The sequence below is a fragment of the Erithacus rubecula genome, assembly GCF_903797595.1.
Source record: "Erithacus rubecula genome assembly, chromosome: 2".
In the NCBI taxonomy this organism is placed as follows: Eukaryota; Metazoa; Chordata; class Aves; order Passeriformes; family Muscicapidae; genus Erithacus; species Erithacus rubecula.
The window spans coordinates 66,312,857-66,334,550 of NC_136685.1; the positions used below are offsets into that span (position 1 = coordinate 66,312,857).

General features: G+C 35.5%; 1 protein-coding gene across 4 annotated transcripts in view; it reads right to left on the bottom strand.

The window, feature by feature from the left end:
* Nucleotides 1-21,694, bottom strand: part of RYR2 (ryanodine receptor 2) — a 369,436-nt gene that overhangs the window by 197,471 nt on the left and 150,271 nt on the right. For all 4 annotated transcript variants that reach the window (XM_079298135.1, XM_079298134.1, XM_079298133.1 and 1 more), the window contains exons 8-9: nt 11,733-11,832; nt 8,262-8,358 (exon numbers count right to left, since the gene is read on the bottom strand). In XM_079298135.1, the coding sequence (XP_079154261.1) occupies nt 8,262-8,358; nt 11,733-11,832 (197 nt within the window). The remainder of the gene's footprint in view (nt 1-8,261; nt 8,359-11,732; nt 11,833-21,694) is intronic.

Genomic DNA, 21,694 nt, shown 5'->3' on the forward strand with positions numbered 1-21,694 from the left:
AACACTCCCAGACATTGCAAAAGAATTAAGATGAATCATAAAAGAAAAAAAAAATTAGTTCAAACACAAAATAAATACAGCTCACTACAATTATAGACTCAGAAACACTGAACATTTATGACCCAGGTATGAATAGAAACTCCAGCACATTTTCCATGTAGCAAGAAGTAGCAAGAAGGTGGATATAAATATGACAATATTCACCCCTTGACCTTATATACACTATTTTCTCCAAGTATTATCTCAGCTGTTTGCTGCAATGGTTTGTGATGTTAGGAGCAGCTGGAAGGTATTAGCAAGTGTCTCATGAAAGGAAATGAAAATCAAAGGCAATCTTATTTTTTGTTGAAATTTACCTTTATTAGTACAGTAAAACGCAATTGCTGCACAGCCTTGAAGTCAGCTATTTCTCTGTTCAGATATTCTCTCTGTACCTCAGGTATTTGTTCAAATTCTTCTGCAGCTAACAGACCAAGACTGGATTTATGCAGCAACATCTCAAGAATAACAGATCAGATGCCATTCTGGTTGGCTGGTTTGGATTGGAAGGGTGTGGGTTGTTTGTTTGGGAAGCTTGGGTGAGGGTTGTCGTTTTTTTCCAAAGTTGAAACATTCTGATTACATCCTGGCTTATTTCAGTATGAACCTCACTCACAAAAATGCATTTGGAATCCTTGTACTTGCATATTGCATAATATAAAATTAAATTTTATTCAGCAGATTTCAAGTCAAAAATCAGGTTGAAGCAAAGGTTTAAATTCATAATAATGTTTCATTCTTAGGTTGGCACCTTTCTACTTTTCAAGGATGACTCTCTTTCTCACAATGCAAACCACAAAGCTGCCGCCAGTTCCTCAATTTGATTCTTCTTTTGAAGTTAGTTTTGGATTACACATAGCTGTTGGGCCACTTTAATATTCAAGATCTAAAAACCCCTCCATCTTAAACTTAAAAGAATGGCTTCTCATGGATTAAGTAATTTACTTATATATGACTGTCTATCCATTATTTTCTATATTCCTTCAAAGGGGAGCTATCAGTCTTAGAATGGTCATGTAAGATGAGAAAATGGGAAAGAGATAGAAGAAATCCTAAATAAAACCATATTACTTGTTTACTAGAGGAAATAAAAAGGATTTTAGGATTGTCTATTAGTTCAATAAGAATGACTAGGTATGGCAGCAACAGAGAGAGTAAAGGCTAAAAGACTGTAGTAAAACTTTAAAGACAAATGTCAAAGAGGCAGAATCTGAGCCTCAGCAAAAGAATGAGTTGCAGCAGTCTGGAGGGGGACTGAAAGAGCTGGTGACTGAAGGGCTAGGGATCAAGGATCCCTAAAGGGAAATACAATGAGAAACCTGAAAACTAGAATAAAAGATGAAGCAAAAAGACTTTGAAACAGGAAAGAAGACACATTCTACAAAAAATAAGTTAGCACAAAGCATTGGAATAGGGTGTAAGCTCCTGTGATTTTAACAAGATACAGTCTTTGTTATAGAAAATATGATAAAGAAAAGATTAATAGAAGAATATTTTTAATAAAAGATTTCTTCAATGAAGGGCAAGTCACTTTGCCTTTACCATAACAGCATTCATGCTGAACATCATCCCAGAGCACATGAGTAAGTCCATAACCCAGACCATCTCAAAAGTTTTTATGCTAAGAAATTGGAAGTTCATTTTTAGCTCTTTTCATAAAAAAAAATGTATTCAACAGCTCAGAGATCACTCAAACCAACTTCCTTAATACTTGTTCTATATCACTATTTGATGGGATGCACCTAATTTCTTTTTGTATACTTCTGATGACAACTCAGTGCTGAAAAGAAAGGATGATTCATAACATTTGAATCTTTCTGGAAGCTGACACTAGTAAGTCATATCAGGTTCTGGTAATGCTAGGTCAAAATGCTTTTAATGACAGGAAGTAACACACAAACATTCTCTTTACATTGACAGTGTGAAAAAGAAATTGAGTTGCATGGTGCAAAGAAGATGCACATTTCTTGCCAAACAGTAGAGAAAATCTCCAGATTATAAAACCTAATTATTAAATTGTAGTTAGTTTAAGTGCATAAGGAAAATATAAAGAACAGCAGGAAAAAGATAGGACAAGAAGCTACAAGTGTTAGTCTTCCTCAAATCTTGGGATATACCTTGTATCTTCAAAGCCATACCCATCATATTCATTTGTGACAATTTTGCTGTTTTTTCAAATGCATTTTATCCATATATTCTACATTTGTAGATTAAGGATATTAACCACCTTTATTTCAATATAAAATATCTATAAGTAATTCAGAACTTTTGACACTTTTCAGTTCATCTTTATTATAAACCTTCATCTAGTCAGTCAGTTGGTGTAATCAAGTCATTTTTTTGGTCTGACATATGACTGTAAATTAAATTTTAAACACCATCCTTTTCCTGACTAAATTAATCTATTTCATTAGTCTTAATCCAAACATGAGCTGGGATTGGACGCTGCATTTGTCTCGCTCAGTCTGGGTTGTGTGTGCAGCACCACGGACAGCGCCACGGCCCCGGCGGGAACAGGTCCTGCTCTCCACAGCTCACCCTCAGCACTCTCTGGCTTTCCAAGAGGGCGTGCAAAAGCAAAGAGACAGTAAACAAAAAAAAAAAAAAAAAAAAAAAAAGAAAAAAAACCAAAAAGCTCCCTAGCTGATTCTATCATGTTGAATTACAATAATGAATTAATTACACAGGTTTAAAATAGACTACCACGTGTCAACCCCCCTGGAGAATCATTATTGAATTTATATTCTTATTGAAGTATTGTTCAGCAGAGAGAGGGCAATCATTTCACCGAAACTCACCGACTACAAATGGGAATTAAATGAAGTTAAAATAAATTCCATTAAATGACAGTGTTTCGATACTGCTGAAGCAGTCTTGGTTGAAGAACCTGCAAATCCTAAGTTCAACAGCAAGAAAACAATGGAACAAATCTCAGTTAATTGAAAGGAATGAGGGCCACATAAAGAACAATAGTGTACTTGGATCACACACAAATTAATAAATCCAAATAAGATGTCAAAGTTCAAGTGAAAGAAATTTTTCCAGTCCTCTCAATGACTGACAAGGCTGTTTTAGTTTGAAAAATCAGTCACTAAAGACCTCTATGTATGTTTAAAAGCACAGAAATCATTATATAAGGCTTAAGGGTTGTTTGGGGTGCAGGGAAAGGTTATTGACTTATGCTGATGTAAACTTTTTTGAGTTCACATTTCAGTCATAGATCATGCTCCATACATGCCAGATCCCAAATGTTCTGACATACAATACACGTCAACAGTTTGTAATGCTGTGAGAAAAGGTGTCAGAGAATGGCATGGAAAATAAAAAAGAAGATGGGATTGACTAAGTCATACTGATTTTGACCATCACTTTAAAAGCCTATCCATCCCAGAAACTAACATTAAGTGTTCAGTGTAATTACAAAAGCCTTAATATAATATGTTTCACCCAAAGAAAGTCTCAAAGGCAGGAATGGTAAAACTGCTTCTGAAATTAGGCTACTTTTATCCATTCCCTCATGAAGGTTTATTCTGAATGGATGGTTTGAGAAATTGGAGTCTGCTCCAGCCCAAATGATACTTTGAAAAGCCAGGAGCACTTTTCTCTCTATCACAGGTAATTGCTTTCCATAATGAAATATTTCTGAAGTGTCCAGATTGCACTGCTGTCATCCCTTTTAAACACATATTGTAAATCAAAATGCAAATTAGTTGCAATGGGAATGCTCATAGTTCCTTTGTAGACTGGAAACTATAAGAGCCCTACTTCTGTGAAGTATTTAAATTCTAAAAGAATATGAAAGATGGTGGTATAACCAAGAAGAAGCACCACAACCCAGTCAAAAAATAAAAGCTCACCACGTAATTTTGATTGCATACTTCTACTGCTGTCTGCCATTAGCTTAAAAACCCACAGAAAACCAACCAACCACCAAAAGAAAAAAACAAACAAATAATCCAACTACAAAACATATGCCCCCAACACTAGAAAGCAATCCAAAAACTCTACAGTCATGCCTCTATTAATAGCCAGTTGACATTTCTACAGGAAACTAAAAATAACACACATAATACAACAATATCAACAATGTAAAACAATTCCACTTAATTGAACTGCAAAAAGAAAGGGGGGGCACAACACCCGACCAATTCAATTGTAAAATATAATTACGAACATTTTTAATTTTTTTTCATGGAGTGAACCAATGGAAAGCAGCTTCAGAGAAGCAATTTAATCTATACATTCTCTAAATATTAATTCTCATCATAATTAAGAGTAAATGCATTCATTCCTTTGATATTATAAATTAAAAAGTGAAGATTCAATACTATAATTACCAAATAATAGGTTTAAAAAGAAAAAAGAAGAGTCAAAATTTCAACTGGAAAATATGTCAAAGGAAAGTAAAGACAGTTTCAAGTTACCTATAATACAAAAAATGATATAAATCTTTTTCTGGATAATCATATATAAACCTTGAAACAAACGAAAAAAAAAAAAGAAAAAAGTATTAAACATTATTAATAAATTTCTCCTCTATGAAACTGGAGGGGAAAGGTAGAAAGTAAGACTATGCAATCTTTTATTTAAATTTAAACCACATAGATAAATCAAGGAAATTATGGTGGGTTTGCCTCATTCCTACTGATGAACTGCTTTTATCAGCTCCTGATAGGATCTACATCACAAACTATGCAGACAGAGACTGAAGAAAAAGCAGCCAAGATAAATATGGATTAATAGCTAATGTGCTGCTGCAGAATTTGCCCTGGCTTTGAAGACAGATGGAAATCAAAGTAACCACCATAAGAACACCAAAATGATGATGATACTAGGCCTTCTCTTGTCTGTCTATACAGTTGTATCCATTTTTTAATCTATCTGTAAATGCTTCTGAAATTTGACTTAAAGTCAAATGACACTACTCTGTAAATTTAGGTCTAACTTGCTAGAGATAACTAAGGCACTTTGTAGAATAAAACCACAATTTAAGGATTCTATGCACAAGGCTCAAACTAGCTGCTTTAAAACAGCAACATACTTAACTAGAACGTGCATTAAATTATATTTCATTCAGGGAAATTGCATGTGCTTGACTTTTTTTCTGTTCCGTTTTTTGGCTGGGTCATTGAGTGAAGACTCCAGGGCATCTTTCACTCTGCCTGTGGCATTTTAAAAATAATACCACTATATTCCTCTACTGTAATAGCAAATAAACCATCACATTACCACAAACTTCTCAATTTTTACTGCTTCCAATTAGAATGTCTTTTGATTACAAAGCAAACTTAATCTAGCAACTTCAGGCAGGATCTGCTTGAAACTGCTTCCCAAGGAAAAGTTTAAGTTCCTGACTCAACAGCAACATTCCTCTTCCACAATACAATGATTCCACCCTACCTTCTAGGCATCACAGCACCACAATCTAAGGGCCACATGGAAGGACACACAGGCTCAACAATTAAGGAAAGAAACCTAGCACAGACTCAGAAAAAATTGAGATGCAGAAAATAATTTTATAAGCTTTTTTATGACTTTCTGCCACTTCAAGAGTAGATTTAGATCACCTTGACTCAGAGGAAGATTTGTTTGGTACTGTAATCATGAATACAGTATGTGCTTCATAGATCTCCACTGTGCTAAGTGAGAGTATAAACACTCATATGTACAAGAGTATAAACATCTTGAAAATGTGTGCTTTATTTTGAACTCCTGGTACTCACTGAAACACTTCTATACTCAAAATTTCTGCAATTGCATCAATGTTCTAAGAATAGAGTAAAACTACAGTTATTTTTGGGAGCTGCCTAGGAGGATACTTCACATCTAAACTATTTATTTATTCCTTGAAATAGATACCAGGTGACATTACAGAATAAAACTGCTATTTTAAGATTGTCTGATTTTTTGCTTATTTGAAAAGGCTAAATATGAAGCCTCTGCAGAAAAATTAAAATGTGATAGAGGAAATAGTGAGTCATAACAGAGATGGTAATTCTCAGTGCTCCTTTATGCTGCCATTCTGCAGAGCAGACCTGCTCTTCAGGTGTATGCTGGAACAAAGCAAACCAAACAAAATCACAACAATCTATCACCAGATTACTTCAACTGGTGATGACAGGATAATATGGAATTCTTGTACTTCAAATATATCATACATATATGCCTCATGCACAAAAGTTACAGAACTGAAAATGAAAGACAAAATAATTTGTCTTAAAATTTCCTACCTGCCAAAATTACCCATGTGTTTAAACATAATTCTGCCAGATGTTGAATCACAACCATCAAAATTATGTATGCACACATAGTGAAAACTGAAAGGAGCCACAAATTATTTTGAATAGGCAACTGGAAAGAATATTAATTAGAGATAGAAGTTTAGATGTTTTAAGCAATAACTAAACTTACTAATAATTCAAGTGGGTCACGGAGTGATTATAACTAACTCCTTATAATGAAAAGTAATCATAGATTATATTCTAGGTTTATTAATAAAAAACACTTTAAAATACTTCAGAAAAATAGAAAAACTTCAGAAATGAGACTATGGAAAACAAACTTATTTTTATTTCAGTTGTTTATCAAAGAAAGTTCCTGAACAACAGTACATTTCAGAAAACAAAAATCTGTTCTTATGAGGCACTTAGAAGCAATTCTCAGTACTGCTGTGAGGAAAAATAAAGGCAAAGACATATCTCCTATTTGTTGGCTACTAGCTCTGGTTTTTTGGGGTTTTAGACAGATCCAAGAAAGGCATAAAGAAATACACAACACTGTTGACACCATAGAAAGAAATACAATTTTCCAATGTTTATAGGCACTAGTCTGCTGATTAAGAAATTAACTATATTCTCCCCAAGTTATATGACAGAAAGATTCACCATGTGAAATCACGTGAAGAGCAAATCAATTTTTTTCTTAATTTGCAACTTTAAGCTTCATGATTGTACTTTACATATAATGCTAGAGTTACTGAAAAGAGACAGATTTTTAGTGTGTTCTGAAGCACTGAAGTTCATTACTGAAGTGTTTGATCACCCCATAAATCTGAAATTACACTGCAACTACATTTTTTAAAGGAATGTTGCAGGTTTTAGACAGAAGTAAGAGCAAACATTATAGGATCCTATCTATTTATCACCTTATTTTTTTCTCACTTTCAGGCTGAGGATAATAATAGCTGTGATCAAGCTGTAATGACTCTCACATGGTAATTGAAATTAAAACTGAACTGATCGCATTTTAAGTATCAACATTATGAACTATCTTCTGCATTCAAAAACTGCTCCCATGTCTGAAATGAGAAATATCCATCAAGTGTTGGTCACCAGCTGTAAAAGAAAACTCTGAGGTTTTTCTCATTAACATTTAAAAATTTATAGATTTTTGCGATGAGAGCTTCCGGAGTCCTGTCCATTAAAAATGTCCATCTTTAAAAATGAAAATAAATAAAATAAAAAACACATTTCTATTTTCAAACCAAGAAAACTCAGTTTGATGAGTGAGTTAATGGATAGCACTTCCTTTGTCATAGAAATGAAGCCACCCAAAATGCTACATTAAACAAACTATTCTAAAATACCATTTAGTAACATTTAGCAGCATTTAGCCTGAAGGCAGAAATAAGTTATACAAGACTGCCCTACCCAAAAGAAGTTTAGGGCATATGTTATTAGAGCAAATAAAGAGGACTTCTGCAACCACTCCACTGAGATGCACTACTCACTGTGGTCAGTCTTATCACTATTTTGATTTTTCAGTTAACAGAGAGAGACACATACCAGGTTGTCATCACTACTTCCATTCCAGGATTCCTTGAGTCAAGAAGATAACTATAAATCAAATTCTAAACTGCCATGACAGGGTAGACCTCAGATTATTCCCAGATTTGTTGCCTTAAAGGACTTACATACCCTGTCCTGAGGAATTTTTTGAAATTACAAAATAAACAGTGATGAAAAGCCCAACACATTTAATTCACAATGCTTTTAAACTAGGAAAATGACAATAAATTGTCAAAAAAAATCACTATTTCTTTTACATCTTGCAAGTTAAATCAGACTTGAACAATATGGAAAAGAAGATAGAAAGGGCTCATATGCAAAGTTTAACTCAACAATATTCATTCTTGTGAGTAATAAGTCTCAGAACACCACCTTTCAAACATCTTATTTTGGCAATATTCATCACTATTATTTTGTGACAAGATGGAAACCTACCTTCTTTGTTCTTCTCCATGTTCACCCGAAGGGACTGTCAAACATTCATCCATGTGACCATGCAATAACCTCAGAACATCCCCTCCTATCAGGTATCCTTGAATAAAGGGAGAAAATCAAGTTCATCTCTCTAAAGACAGCAATATGTAAAACTCTGGTTGAAACCGTAACAAATACTATCAGGTTGATTTCAAGGTTTTTTCTGTTTGACATTTTATACTATTTAAAAAGGAGTCTGAAGAAGAGGAAGATATCTCATTCCCTGAGGAGCCAGTTGAACATTGCCAAGTGAGAAAAGCTCCAAGTTGGCAACTAGGGAAAGATGGAACAGGATAAAGAGAAGCCACAAGCAGAGGATCCCACAGTTACCACAACTCAGAAAAAGACTGAGCCAACCAGAACAAGGAACTAAGTACTCCTCTCCCAGATTACAACAGAAAAAGTGGGAAAATCTTCCATCTTACCTAGTCACTTTACATTTATTTTATATAAGAATTCCAGTTAACATACAAAAACAACCACAGATTTCATTAGTTCATTATTTTTACAGCACTTTTTGGAGTATTTGGCAGTTCTCTGTGAGAAAAATTTCTGAGAAGATTCATTCCAAGCTCTACTTGACAGAAAATTCAAAACCAATAATCACTATTTATTTCCTTCAAAAGGAAACTTCTATATTGCAAATACCTCCACTGCATGTGCAGGTTAACAGCCAAACACTTGGCTTTACAGTGTGCAGGTGTGTGTGCTCACGGACTAACATACACAGCATCACAATATTTGAAGGTGCAGGACTTATCAGCCAGAAGCTGAAAATACTATTTCAATTATGGCCTTAAAGATGTTAACAAAATAGATTTTTTTCATCAGTCTTTTTGCATTAGAGATGTGACATTAAAAAGAAATAGAATTTTATGTTATCCTACAAATATTGTAATTATAATTAGCAACAAGAATACTAAATCTTAGTAGGTTTTAAGCACAATTCAATGGTATTTTGTCAGTCTGACAAGCTAAATGTAAACATTTCTTTGTTTCCTAAAGTTGCCTTCCCTTCTTGCTAAAAACAGTTAATATCAAATTCCACATTTTAGTAGGATGCTGTAACATAAATGCTTGGCTTTAGTGTTATAGCAATATTTTTAAAAACTTATACAAATTATAAATTATTTTTAAAAACTTATAAAATTATATTTTGAAGCAATATCTATACTAATAAGTAATGCTGTGAAGTAAGACAAATCTGTACAGGGAAATGGTGATGAAGACCCTTCAGTCATACCTTTCACAAATTTATTTTGAAACTACATGAAACCTTTTTCCTGAATATATCAAGTAATATTTCAGGATTTATTTTTTAAACCTTTGAGATCAGTATAAAATTGGAATTTATGTGGCAAATTTTAGCATTGACTTTTTTTTAATTCTTAATTTTGACACAGCAGGGTATGCACAGTTAACTGCTGTTACATACATTACTTTTCACATGGCCCAGTGTCAATACAATTCTATAATTTAGGTTTTGTTGTTAAAGTGACCCCCATCTACTTCATTGACAAAATTAGCAGAATTGCTTGATTTTACTCTGAAGCTCGCTTTTGACTTAAACAATACATTGACTTCTACACAAACTAATTTTAGAGAAATGTATGCAAAAAAATTAATTTCTTTGGACTATCTCTAATATCCTAGTTCATCTTACAGTCTAATTATCCATTATTTTTGCTTCATTGAACTGATTAGTTTAATTTATTAATCTATTTTTGATGGGAATTTTTTATTAAGAGAGGGTATTATAGTGCAGCCATTCCTATACATTAATATTTATGAATATGACAAAGCATTTTACAGATACCAACAAAAATAAGTTTATTTCCTTCTTCTTCCTTTTGGGGGTAACTTTCTGTGGTTTTGCTACTGTTTAACTGAGGACATAGAGATAAGGCCTTACACAGTGTGAGATTCACTCTTCCTTCCCAACAGGACTACCTTGATTACAAGAACAGTAATTCTTGCTTTTTCAAGAATAAGCCTTTGCTGTAATTCTTTCTGACACTAGCCAGCTGAACTTCTCTAGAAAACATGTTTAGCTTAACAAAGATAATGCCTGTATCTGAGGAAAGTGAAAAGGGAAAAGTAAAGCAACACAGAGCAGGCACATCCACAGATAAATGCACAGCTGCAAAAACTCTATTACATCATTTTCACATTATTCCCTGGGAGTACGAATACACAATATGACACTATGTCATTGTGGATTTCTGCTTCTCAAAGAGACAGGCAGGTCTCAGTAGTGAGTTCCACCAGGCAGAGATGTGGCATAGCACATATCTGGGTCTCAGCCCATAAACCACACTGGGATTATTAGCAAAAATGACACACCAGTGCTGCCAGAAGTGGGAGGACAAGGAGAATGGAATTAATAGAAGGCGTAAAAGGAAAATATCTCTTCTTATTAACAGAAAGGTTAATAAGAAACTCCATAGTTTAGGACACTGCCAAGTAATGCAGTAGCATTTTTTAATAATGGTTTGTGCTATAAACCATGCTAGAGAATATGTGTGTCCAGAGTTATTCTCATATGAAAAATCACAATGACTACATAAAAAAAGAGATGTTGGCAACACTCTCCCTAAAACCTGAACTAGCAAAGTTGCAAGAATATTCCATGACTAAGTTTTAAAATATGCCAGATAAAAAGAATTGATGTGTAATTTCAATGCATTATCTCTTTAAAAAATAATACCCAAAAAATCACACAAAATGAAACAACCTGCAGCTTTAACCTTCTTTAGATTCTGTTACAACACCCACTCAAAACAGTCAGTCTACAGCAAAGTAGAAAACATTAGGCTTTACACTGTGACAGACTTTTCAGAAAAATGCTGTTCTTCTCCATGAAACCAGTATGGCATAAATTCAGGATCCTTGTTCTTTCAATGTTAGAAATTACATTAAAACTCCTTCCTAATTCCTAAATAAAATAAATAGTTCTTGAAAGCTGAATTCCGTCTTTAACCTCCTCCTGTTTTTCTTTCCAACCATATGTTACCCATAAAACCATTTCCCATCTTAGGGAAAGTTTTAGGATTTCACATCCTGCTTCCAAGCCTCTTGCCCACTTTTTACTCAGTCTCAGAAACATGTAACCATGACTGCATACATCAGAATAATTTGCAACAATATTTTAAACCAGGACCAAAAGCCATTTCCAAAAACATATTACAAATGTTATCATATCAGTAAAATGAGATTTGAATGAGCTGTTCAGTATTCAGAAAAATATGTAGAAAACTATCAGTGTTACTTTCAGTAGAACCTTCCCTCTGTTTTCAGAACAGTTGTATATTTATATATTGTATTCAGTGTTTATATATGAGAAAACCACTCTCACACTTGGCATAATAATTTGATTTTTTAACTATTTCATTTGCTATCATCTTTCAATAATTACAATTGAGTCAATCTTACCTTGGGCAACTTCACTTCCTGAACTGATTGGTGCCACACTCCAGAGCGTCTGCTGGAAGGCTGCATCAACATGTAAGCTACCATTGCCATAAGAGAGATGCTAGAACCAGGAAAGAGGGAGGCTTTTATTTGAGGTTAATTGAAAATCTCATTACAGTATACAATAATAGTACCAAACATTCTCTTGTTTCTTTCAAACATTAATTGTTCCCATTGACTGTATAAGTAAACACAAAGTTCAACCTGGGTACTCCGCAAGGGACATTGAAATAAGGCTAGAATAGTAAAGAAAAAACATATAGGAACAGCACAGAACAGAGTCAGCTGCTTGGCCTCAGACTTAGTAAACACTCTGAAGAACTAATAGACAAATGCTGTAAGATTCTTACACTTGTGTTCCTCCTTCTGCACACAATGAGAATTTCCATGAAGTTTGAATATTGGGATATCATCCTAATCTATACTTCCAGTGTAACTCACCACTTGAATATTTCTTGCAGGCCACTGGCTTCCTAAAACTCCCATTAGGTCAAAGAAATTACATAAACAAAGTACTGGCTTCATAAGTCGCTTAAGACAGTTCACAAAACATATTCTTGAACAAAGTTCTCAAAATCTGAGCAAAACTAAAACAATCCTTCCTCGAAAGGCTCCCTTCCTACCCATGCATTCAATGGATGCTCTTTAGCTGTGTTACTCCCTACATTCTGCCAATGTTGCAGATTTTTTGCCATAAGTGCCACAGGTCCTGTGTTTTCTCACAATTCTGTGTGTTTGAGTTCCTGTTAGTTCAGTGACATTGTCTTAAATTCTTATCTCAAACCATTTTGTAATGCATCCATACAAAGTTTTTTGTTCCTCCCACACCATCAGCCACTTCCATGGATAGATTGTCAATACCAAATGACATAACCCAATAGAAGACTATGGAATCAAGCATTCTGTGAATAAACAGCTGTTTTGAAGCATTCTGTTTATCTTACCAGGTATTAATTTTCAAGTGGAGTAATGTTTAGATGTTTTTATCAGAATTTTATTTTATACTACTGGAAAGCAACTGTATTTATAGAGTAGTACTGGTCTCTGTTTCTATATGTTGAGACCAACATTAACAAATTCTGGGTAAACAAATTAATGACACAAAAGACAAAAATGCCAGTGTAAGTCAGAAGAGAGTAGATTCTCATGACATGCAGAGTTCTGTCTTCCTGATTGCACATGTTCTAGCTGTACAGAGGTAAAAGAAATAGCACATCAGCTCATTTATAACGCTCCCATAACAGCTAATGACCTACAGAGTAAGAGTTCGTACAAAAGCCATGTTTATACTGCACTAGTGCCACTGAGCACGTCACAAAGAATATTAATGAACAAACAAGTTCTTTGCTTTTATTCTTCACTTACTGCAGTTATATAACTTTGTCAATGGCAGACCATGATGGGAGATGAGAATCTGCAGTACAGCTCAAGTTCTATTTTTGCCCTGTGGGCCTTAATTTTGTTAGAGTTCCTCTGAGATCACCACATAGACCCAGTTAGTGACAACGAGCAATGCAACCAAAGCAGGAATATTACTTCTCAAGGAAAACATGTCATTCAGGATAGATAAAAGAGGAGGAAAACTCCGCCGTCTAGACCTGCCATCAACAGAGCACTTTTTCTTACTGTGTTTTGTACATGTTAATTAATTTATTTTCACTCACAGTAGGATCTATTGAATTAGTGTTACATTTTTATAGACAGGACACTGAACAAAAACATATGGTTGACATCTTTCTTCAGGGTACTTGTAATTTTTATTCATTCATTGGATTCCAGTTGCAGCTCCGACTCTACTCCAGATGTCTCAAGGTGAGTCACCAGGGAATTATAACTTTAAAAAATATAGTGTACAACATATGACTTCCAAAGCAGGGTATATTCTGCAATTGCCTTCTCTTCCTTACTTTCCTAAATTCCTTGCAGCATCCTTAAATTTACAGTTGACAGCAGGTGTCCTACTATTTACAGTTCTATAAACTATGGTGTTCACTCCCTGGAACTATTCATAGAAAATGGTAAAAAGAAGCTTGGACCATGTAGAGAAAATAGCCTCTTTAAGGGATATCCAAGAACTCAACTATGTCAAATATATAGAAAAAATCCCAAAATACTAGAGATGCCAGTATTTATCCTGGCATTGCCTACATTTTAGTGCTATACTTGAACAATCTCAATGTTGTTTTAAAGCAAACTGCTCTCTGTCTGTAACTTACTGGAGTTTATATCCTTGGTTTTGTACTTTCAGCACAATAAAGCAATCTTAACACAATGTCCAGGACCTGGACATGACACTCACACTGGTGCCAAGTCTCCATATGTGCTACACAGATATTTGCTACCTGGCATATCAGCACATCTGGCAGAAGTGGAAAGTGGAAAGTTGCCATCATTGATGAGGACCACAAGTACAGCACATCTTTTGGGTGTGTAGTAACACTTGTAAAGCAGAAACATGTAGGGCTCAGAAATCCTGCTGTCTATCCTAATCGTCATATGGGTTTCCCCACTATAAGCAGGTTGGCTCAACCAAATTATGTATTTTCTTCACCAGTCCAGATTCAAGCAAAGAGTTAGATTTGTCTTCCCTACTGATAGACTGATAATCTCCGAAACCAGCATTTAACCTGCATGCAATAGGATTTTTATCAGTTTTCAGATTGAAATCATGGTATTTTATGAATATGGGTTCACACTACAGTCCACGGGCAGTTTATCTTAAGGATAAACTCCAAGACTCATCTCTGAGAATCCCTCATCTCTGCAGGTTTCCCAGCTGAACTTAATGACATATTGTAAACTCAATACTGCTCTGCAGCAAACTAACATAATCATAACTGTCCCTAGGTCTTCAAAGAGAACACAGTGTATTTAAGCTCACTGAAGAGCTTGGGAATCAGAAGGTAATTTCCACAAGAACCCTTTAGCAGTGATTGCTGCAGCATAGCTGCATTTACAAGAGCTCTGAATAACCAGAGCTTTTAAATTTTACAGTCTGCATGGAAGTTTCTCTCATGCGAGAAAAGTCAAAAAAAAGGAAAACTTTTGCTTCAGGCTTCTTCTTGGCTAAGGCATGCCAATATTGACAGTTTACCATTTTTATCTGCAGTTTGATAACTCTACCTTCAATCTCAGGCCGTTTGAAATAGCAAGAATAGCTAACAGAAAAAAACACTATTTACTGGTAGATTTTGAAAACTAAGTATAAAGCATTGCACTTCACAGAATGCTTAAGTACTGCACAACCACAGCATCAACCACACTCCTTCAGTTTTCTTAGTACCAGCTGGTGCAGAGATAGGTGGAAGCTACTTCCTTTCCTGCACACAGATTCTGACAGCCCTTGATTCCTAACTTAAAATTACTACATTGATCCCAAAAGAAAAGCAGTTTCAAACAATTTAGGCATCTATCCTCAATTTACCCAAGAACCTCTGAGATGTTCCAAGTCATGAACAGACACCAATACCACAACAGAAACACAAGAATGTACTTGTATTCATAACTAAAGAAACAAAAAAAAAAAAAATTAAAAAGAAAACAAACTATATGCCTTTTATTTTTTTTTAATTAGAGAATTAGAGAAAAAACATTTTGCATCAAAATCCCAATGAATTAGCAATCTTCAGTAAAAATTCAGTAAAAAGTTTAAACCAGGTTTTGTCTAGAAACAAAACCACTTGTTAACTTCCTATTTATGACATGTAATTTTTATTAAAATTTATTACCTGAGTCATTTAAAAATTATTCTGTTACAGAGAATTATATTGAAACAGTCAAAACAAATACAAATATTCATTCACAAGGGAGATATTGGACAGAACTAAAAGTAATAACTGCATTTGTGTGACAATTTTATAGAATTAGGGGTTTGTGCTTATGTTTCATAGTTGCAATATATTTATATCCATTGAAACATCTATGAATGCTTTGAAAAAGTTTGAGTAAATATAGGTAAACTGACACTACTAAAAAAATCTAAAAAAATCCTGGTTTCTTTACATTTCTCTCAAGTGCTTAAAAGTTGGCCCGTAAACCCAAAAGCAAAGGAAATTTTTTCATTGATAAAGACAGAAGATTGCAGCAATATTCTAAGCAATTCCATCTCCTACACTCAGCATAAATTTGCCATCAGTAAAGGGAAAAATTTACCATTGCAATGAAAACCATCTACTCTGCTACTGCATAGCTGAGCATGGGTAATTGCATGGCAGGAAAGGTATAAAGGATCCATGGAGAATAGAAGGGGATAGTTTGCATTCCCCCTCTTCATAATAGATTTCTTTCTGCACTGTACCATGAAAAGCCTGAAACACATCAGCTATTAGGTTTCCATACGACAATCATTTTGCATGATCAGTCACAAGAGCTTTCATTAACAAAGTATTAATTTTACAGAGGCAAGCATCAAAAGTTAGGAAATGTCAAACAAAGTACCCTCTGGAAAAAGAATGGCTTCCAGTGAACACATCACACTACAGCCTTCAAAGGCATGATACTATTTTTCCACATGTGCTGCCTCATTGTATATACAGGATAATGGAGCTCACTCTGTCAACAGCTGCTCAGTGTATTATTTTCCCCTCAATCTTCAGTCTGCAGACTCATGCTTTATTCAATATAATCAATTCTTCAAAGCTTTGAAAAAAGAATTATTCATTTCCTCATGGGCTTTTTTCTTGCACCGATTACAGTATTTCACAAATAAAGATTTAATTTTCTCAAAACCCCACAGAAGTAGTATTATAGCTCATTTTCCATCGGGGAAGGGACGTACAGAGATTAAACTTAGAAATTTTCATTAATCTAAGATGCCCAGGTTGAGGTGACTGCATAATATGTAGTTTATTGGTCAAGTCACATCTTACATGCACCTCAGCTGCAAGTATCAAGACTGAGCAACTCTGAGGTTTCAACCCCCAATAAAAGGAGGGGATGCAAGAGACACAACTCCAGTAAGGAATATTCCCAGTAAGGAAGGAGTTGTGACCTCTTGAAAGCAAGCCTAGTAAACAAGATCACATACTCAACAAATTCCAGGCAGAGTCTGGTACAGAATCTAATTCCCCAGGAAAATAATTGCACCAATCCTCCAAATGCAATTCCCAACCTGAAATTTCATCTTCCAAGTTGCTTCATACCACAGCTTCCCTGCTACACAGCCCTGCCACACCCACTGAACTTTTACCATCGCTGAAATAGCATTCCATAAAAAGCCAGTGTGACTGAATACTTAGGAGATTTCTCAAAAATATACCAGTACCATAATTTCTGCATTTTCAAATGCCAGTGATTGTTTTAAATTAAAAAAAAAAAAAAAAAAAAAAAAAAAAAAAACCAAACCAAAAAAAAAAAAGTGTTATCACTTATATATAATTTTCCTAAATAAAAGGAAAAAAAAGGTAAAGAAAGGTAAAAATTCCATTATGACAGTTCTCTACCTGTGGTTCACATGTTTCATTTTTTAGACATCTCTTTTTCATATGATTATAAAAATCATGACAAGAATTGGCTGTCAGCATACCACATGTGCCTCAATACCATGGGTTTCGTGGATTATAGTCATCATCTAGCCTAATTGCTCCAGGCTCTACCACTCTCTTTACCTTTCCAAACCTCTACCCAGTCTCACTAGAAATTCTTCCCTTGAGGGTGTTGCAGCACTGGTGCAGAGAGACTGGGGCTGCCCCATCCCTGGAAGTGTTCAAGGCCAGGTTGAAGGGGGCCCTGAGCAATCTGCTCTAGTGGAGGTGAACCTGCCCACGGCAGGGAGGTTGGAATGAGATCATCTTACAGACTCTTTCCAATCCAAACACAGAATCTATGATTCCATGTCTCTCAGCTAGCCAAACCAGCTTACAGCCCACATTATCACCCAGAATCTCCTCCTGCTTCAAAAGGTTCTCCTTAGACCTACAAAGCCTAAGCAGCGTCTTTTAGATTTTTTTCCTCCTCAAACTCTTCCTCACCGTATCAGCCACATAAGACTTTTTCCAGAGTCTCACAACTCCTAACCCTCATCACTTTTCATTTCTTGGCCTCTTTCTGGATCTCTGTCCAGCAGTTTGGTTCTCCCCAGAAAGCTCCCTCCTCTACATATCCCTCTTACCATCCTTCATTTCCAGTCTCACTCCACTGATTCTTCTCAGTTTTCCCTGCCAAAACCACACCACAGTTTTTCTGTCCTAAATTTTGAACACGACTATTAGCCCCTGCCTGCTAATCTTTCCAGCCACTCATCAAGTCCCACTCAGTTTCCCTCCTTCCCGATTCAGTCCCCCTCCTGTCACTGATAAATCACCTGCCTTTTGTTCCTTCTACTTTGTCACAGCTTCTTCCTCCACCTATTTTAAATGACAGGAGATCACCAGCAGCACAAACAGCACTGAGTTCTCAGCTGTCAATACAGTGCCTGTCTTCATTCCTGCCTTGAGCAATCCATTTCAAGGAATATCTGTTCCCACCAGGGTTGGCATGTATTTAATTATTCACTGTAGAGGGAGGTGTAACAGTTCATTAACACACAGGAGGTGCTAGCTTATGTAAAATAGACCAACTCTGCAGATTGTTACCTACTCAAAGAAAATTTAAACACTCTTCCCTGGTCATGATAAAGCTCCATTGTTTCAGGAGTATGTTTCTTTACCAAGTTGAACCAGGGAGAGGCTTGCTGCCATTTTGCTCATTTTCTTGGGATTTTTTGCTTGTTTGTTTTTGTGGGTTTTTTTGTTTGTTTGTTTTGTTTGGGATTTTTTTGTTTGTTTGGTTCGGTTTTTGGGGGGCTTTTTATAAGTTACTAGGAAGTACACAAGAAAACTACATCAATTTTATAATTTGTGTGGCTTTTTCCCCCCTGTTTTCGAGCTCAATAACATCTGTTCTCTTCTGGATGAAATAAAAAAATTCTCACATGCATTAAAAAAAAAACAACAATAAAAAACAAAAAAAAACACAAACAAAAAGAAAAGTAAAAAAAAAAAACCCCAGAAATAGGTGCTACTAATTCTAGTAAGTGATCTTTTACATAACAAGCACTTGATTATAAGCACTTGGAAGAAGGACTCCATAAGGCAGAGCAGCTTGACAACCTTAATTATTGGAAAGTCCTACCAGCCTCCACGATAACATTTCAAATCACTGTACAAAGACTCCATGGGAACTGCATTATGATCAGTGTAACAGAGCAGCTCAACACTACCTTGGTTCCACTATTTTCAGGTTTACTTATGCAGATTAAAATTATTTTTACAGAAACCTTTTTTACAATTATTCAACAAAGAAACAATGGGATTGTGAATTACACAGAAGAAAGTAAAAATACTGAGTTTCATACTTGTAGAAAGAATGTGAAAGGGGAGAAGAATGGTTTTTTACATTACAAAAAATAAACCTCACACACTCTTGTGTCCCCTGATACTACTGCACCAAGAGGTGGTACAGATATTCTGGAGCTGTTCTAAGCATATAATAATAAGAGAAATAAAATTAGAAGCAGCAAATAAACAATGTATTTGATGCAAAAGGATAGAAGCTGTGCCTTCACAATCCCGAGGAAACTGTCCCCCTTTCCAGGAGTAATGGCATATATAAGATGCACCTCTAAAATAGTTCAATCTAATTTCAATGATAATATTTTTGAATAAGGATTCTGCTATCAGTTCCCAAATTACTTCTAGTTAGTTTTCAGAAGAAAAAAAAAGGGGAAAAAAAAAAAAAAAAGTAGTCACTTCAATCAAAAAAACTGTCAAGGCTTGTACACAAATCTGCATCCTGCAGCTGCAGATAAGTTTTGCAGGCACAGAGATAGTAACTCAGTGACTATATATAAACCACAGGGCTCAAAAAAAGAGAAAGCCCAGAGGTCCAAAGGCTCTGCAGCACAAAAAAGAATGCAAAGGTGAGTATGGGAGTGCCACAACATGTCTCCCAATACAACCTTTTGCCCTGCAACACAGCTACCCTCACGGAATTTTAATCCTCTGACTGGGATTAAAGTTCAGAAAACCACAAAGCCCAGAGATTCCATGACTCTGCAGCTAAAAAAAGGTATGCCAAGGGGACTACAGGAGTGCAACAACATGACTTCCTAAACAACATATTGCTTGGCACCACCGCTACCCATATTAAACTTTAACCCTATGTCTAGGGTTAGGGCTATGCCTAGGATTACATAGGGTTCAGAAAAACCACAAAGCCCAGCAGTCCAATTACTCTGCAGCAAAAAAAAGGAATGCCACGGGGAGAACAGGAGTGAGACAGTATGACTCCCACTACAACTTTTTTGCCCTGCAACACATGTCACTATGGGACTTTTAAAGCTCTGACTAGGGTTAGGGTTCAGAAAAGCACAAAGCACAGAGATCCCATGACTCAGCAGCTTTAAAAGGCATGCCAAGTGGAACACAGGATTGACATAACAGGGCTCCCTCCACACCTTTCTTCTTGGCATCTGCTTCAACCCCATTCTGCTTAAAGTGCTCTGCCTTGGTTAGGGTTAGTTATACCTACATACCTAGGCAGGGTGTGTGTGTGTGTGTGTGTATATATATATATATACACACACACAACTGTTGCATTATTCCAAAATCTGTGTCCTGGAGATTCAGAGTGGTGGAGGCTTCCCTGTTGTCTGGCTCCTTATCCAGAATAAAACTGACCTCATGGATAACAATTTTCAGTTTTTTCTTTATTTATGCATTCTGAATTTCAACCTCATGTCTAAGAATTTTTTCTTGAATTATGTTTTAAAGCCTTTTAGAGAATTCATGAATTTGCAAAGAAATTGCAATTAATTGAGCTCTCAAATTATTGAAAATTGGCAATATAGAAAGCAATCAGGATATTAGTAGTCTACAGGAAGCATAGGCAAATCTCAGTGCTGAGGCAGTACTACTATGTACAAGTTGGGAAAACATGCTGGAATTTTTACATTACATCACTTCTTTATTAGGCTGTACTGCCTCAAGAAAAGAAACAGCAACTCTGGCTTGAACTTAAATGGTGGCAATATTTATAGCAGAACATCTTTCTGCTCTATGCTAACAGGGTTCAGCAGAGCCAAGTTCCCTCTCTGAAATATTTGGCAGTAGCACAGCTCACACATTATATAATGCCACTAGCACTTATATAAGTCCTTTTCCTCAGAAATGCTTCATGGGAGAATAAGGATCCAAAATCCCATTGTACAGGGAGATAATGAGAATCAGAGCAAGTGAATGACTTGCCCTGGGACATTATTGTGAGTCAAAAGTCCAAATCCACCTCTCTGGAACTTTATCTTATAATTAGCACTGATCTTCCTATCACTTTAATGCTTGTTCAAAGTAAGTAAAAAGGTAACTCTTTGGGGAACAAATAGAGACCGTCGTCCCAATATACTTTATTTTGTGGAATGAGGAGAAGGGGTACTACATCAAAGTCCTAATATTTTCCTAATACTTAAGAGTGTTGCCAACCAAATGAGGTCTAAACAAAAATCTACTGATTCTACTGAGATCATAAAGTGTCAATGTTAAATTAATTAAGCTAAAGCTGGACAATTGGAACACCAACTTAAGAAGCTGGCATAGTTCTTCTCTCCTCTTGCATAATACAAATTCAACTAAGACCTGACTACATTCTGAAAAAGCCATGCCCTATGAATGAACTCTATTCATCTGTTATTTTTACATGTACATCTTTGCCCCAGGACGGTTAACCTATTTTTTTTCATTCAGAAAGAATCAGCAAATTGCTTGAAAACATAGAAAAATGCTGCAATATACAAAGATGACATCCCAGTCCTACTCTAACAGAACATTTACATAGAGCATTTGATGGAGAACTTACATTTTCCTAAGATTTTAAGTGCAGAGTATGCAACATAGATAAATCCAACCCTCAGCACTCTGATGAACATTACTTTCTGTCAAGAAATCCATATG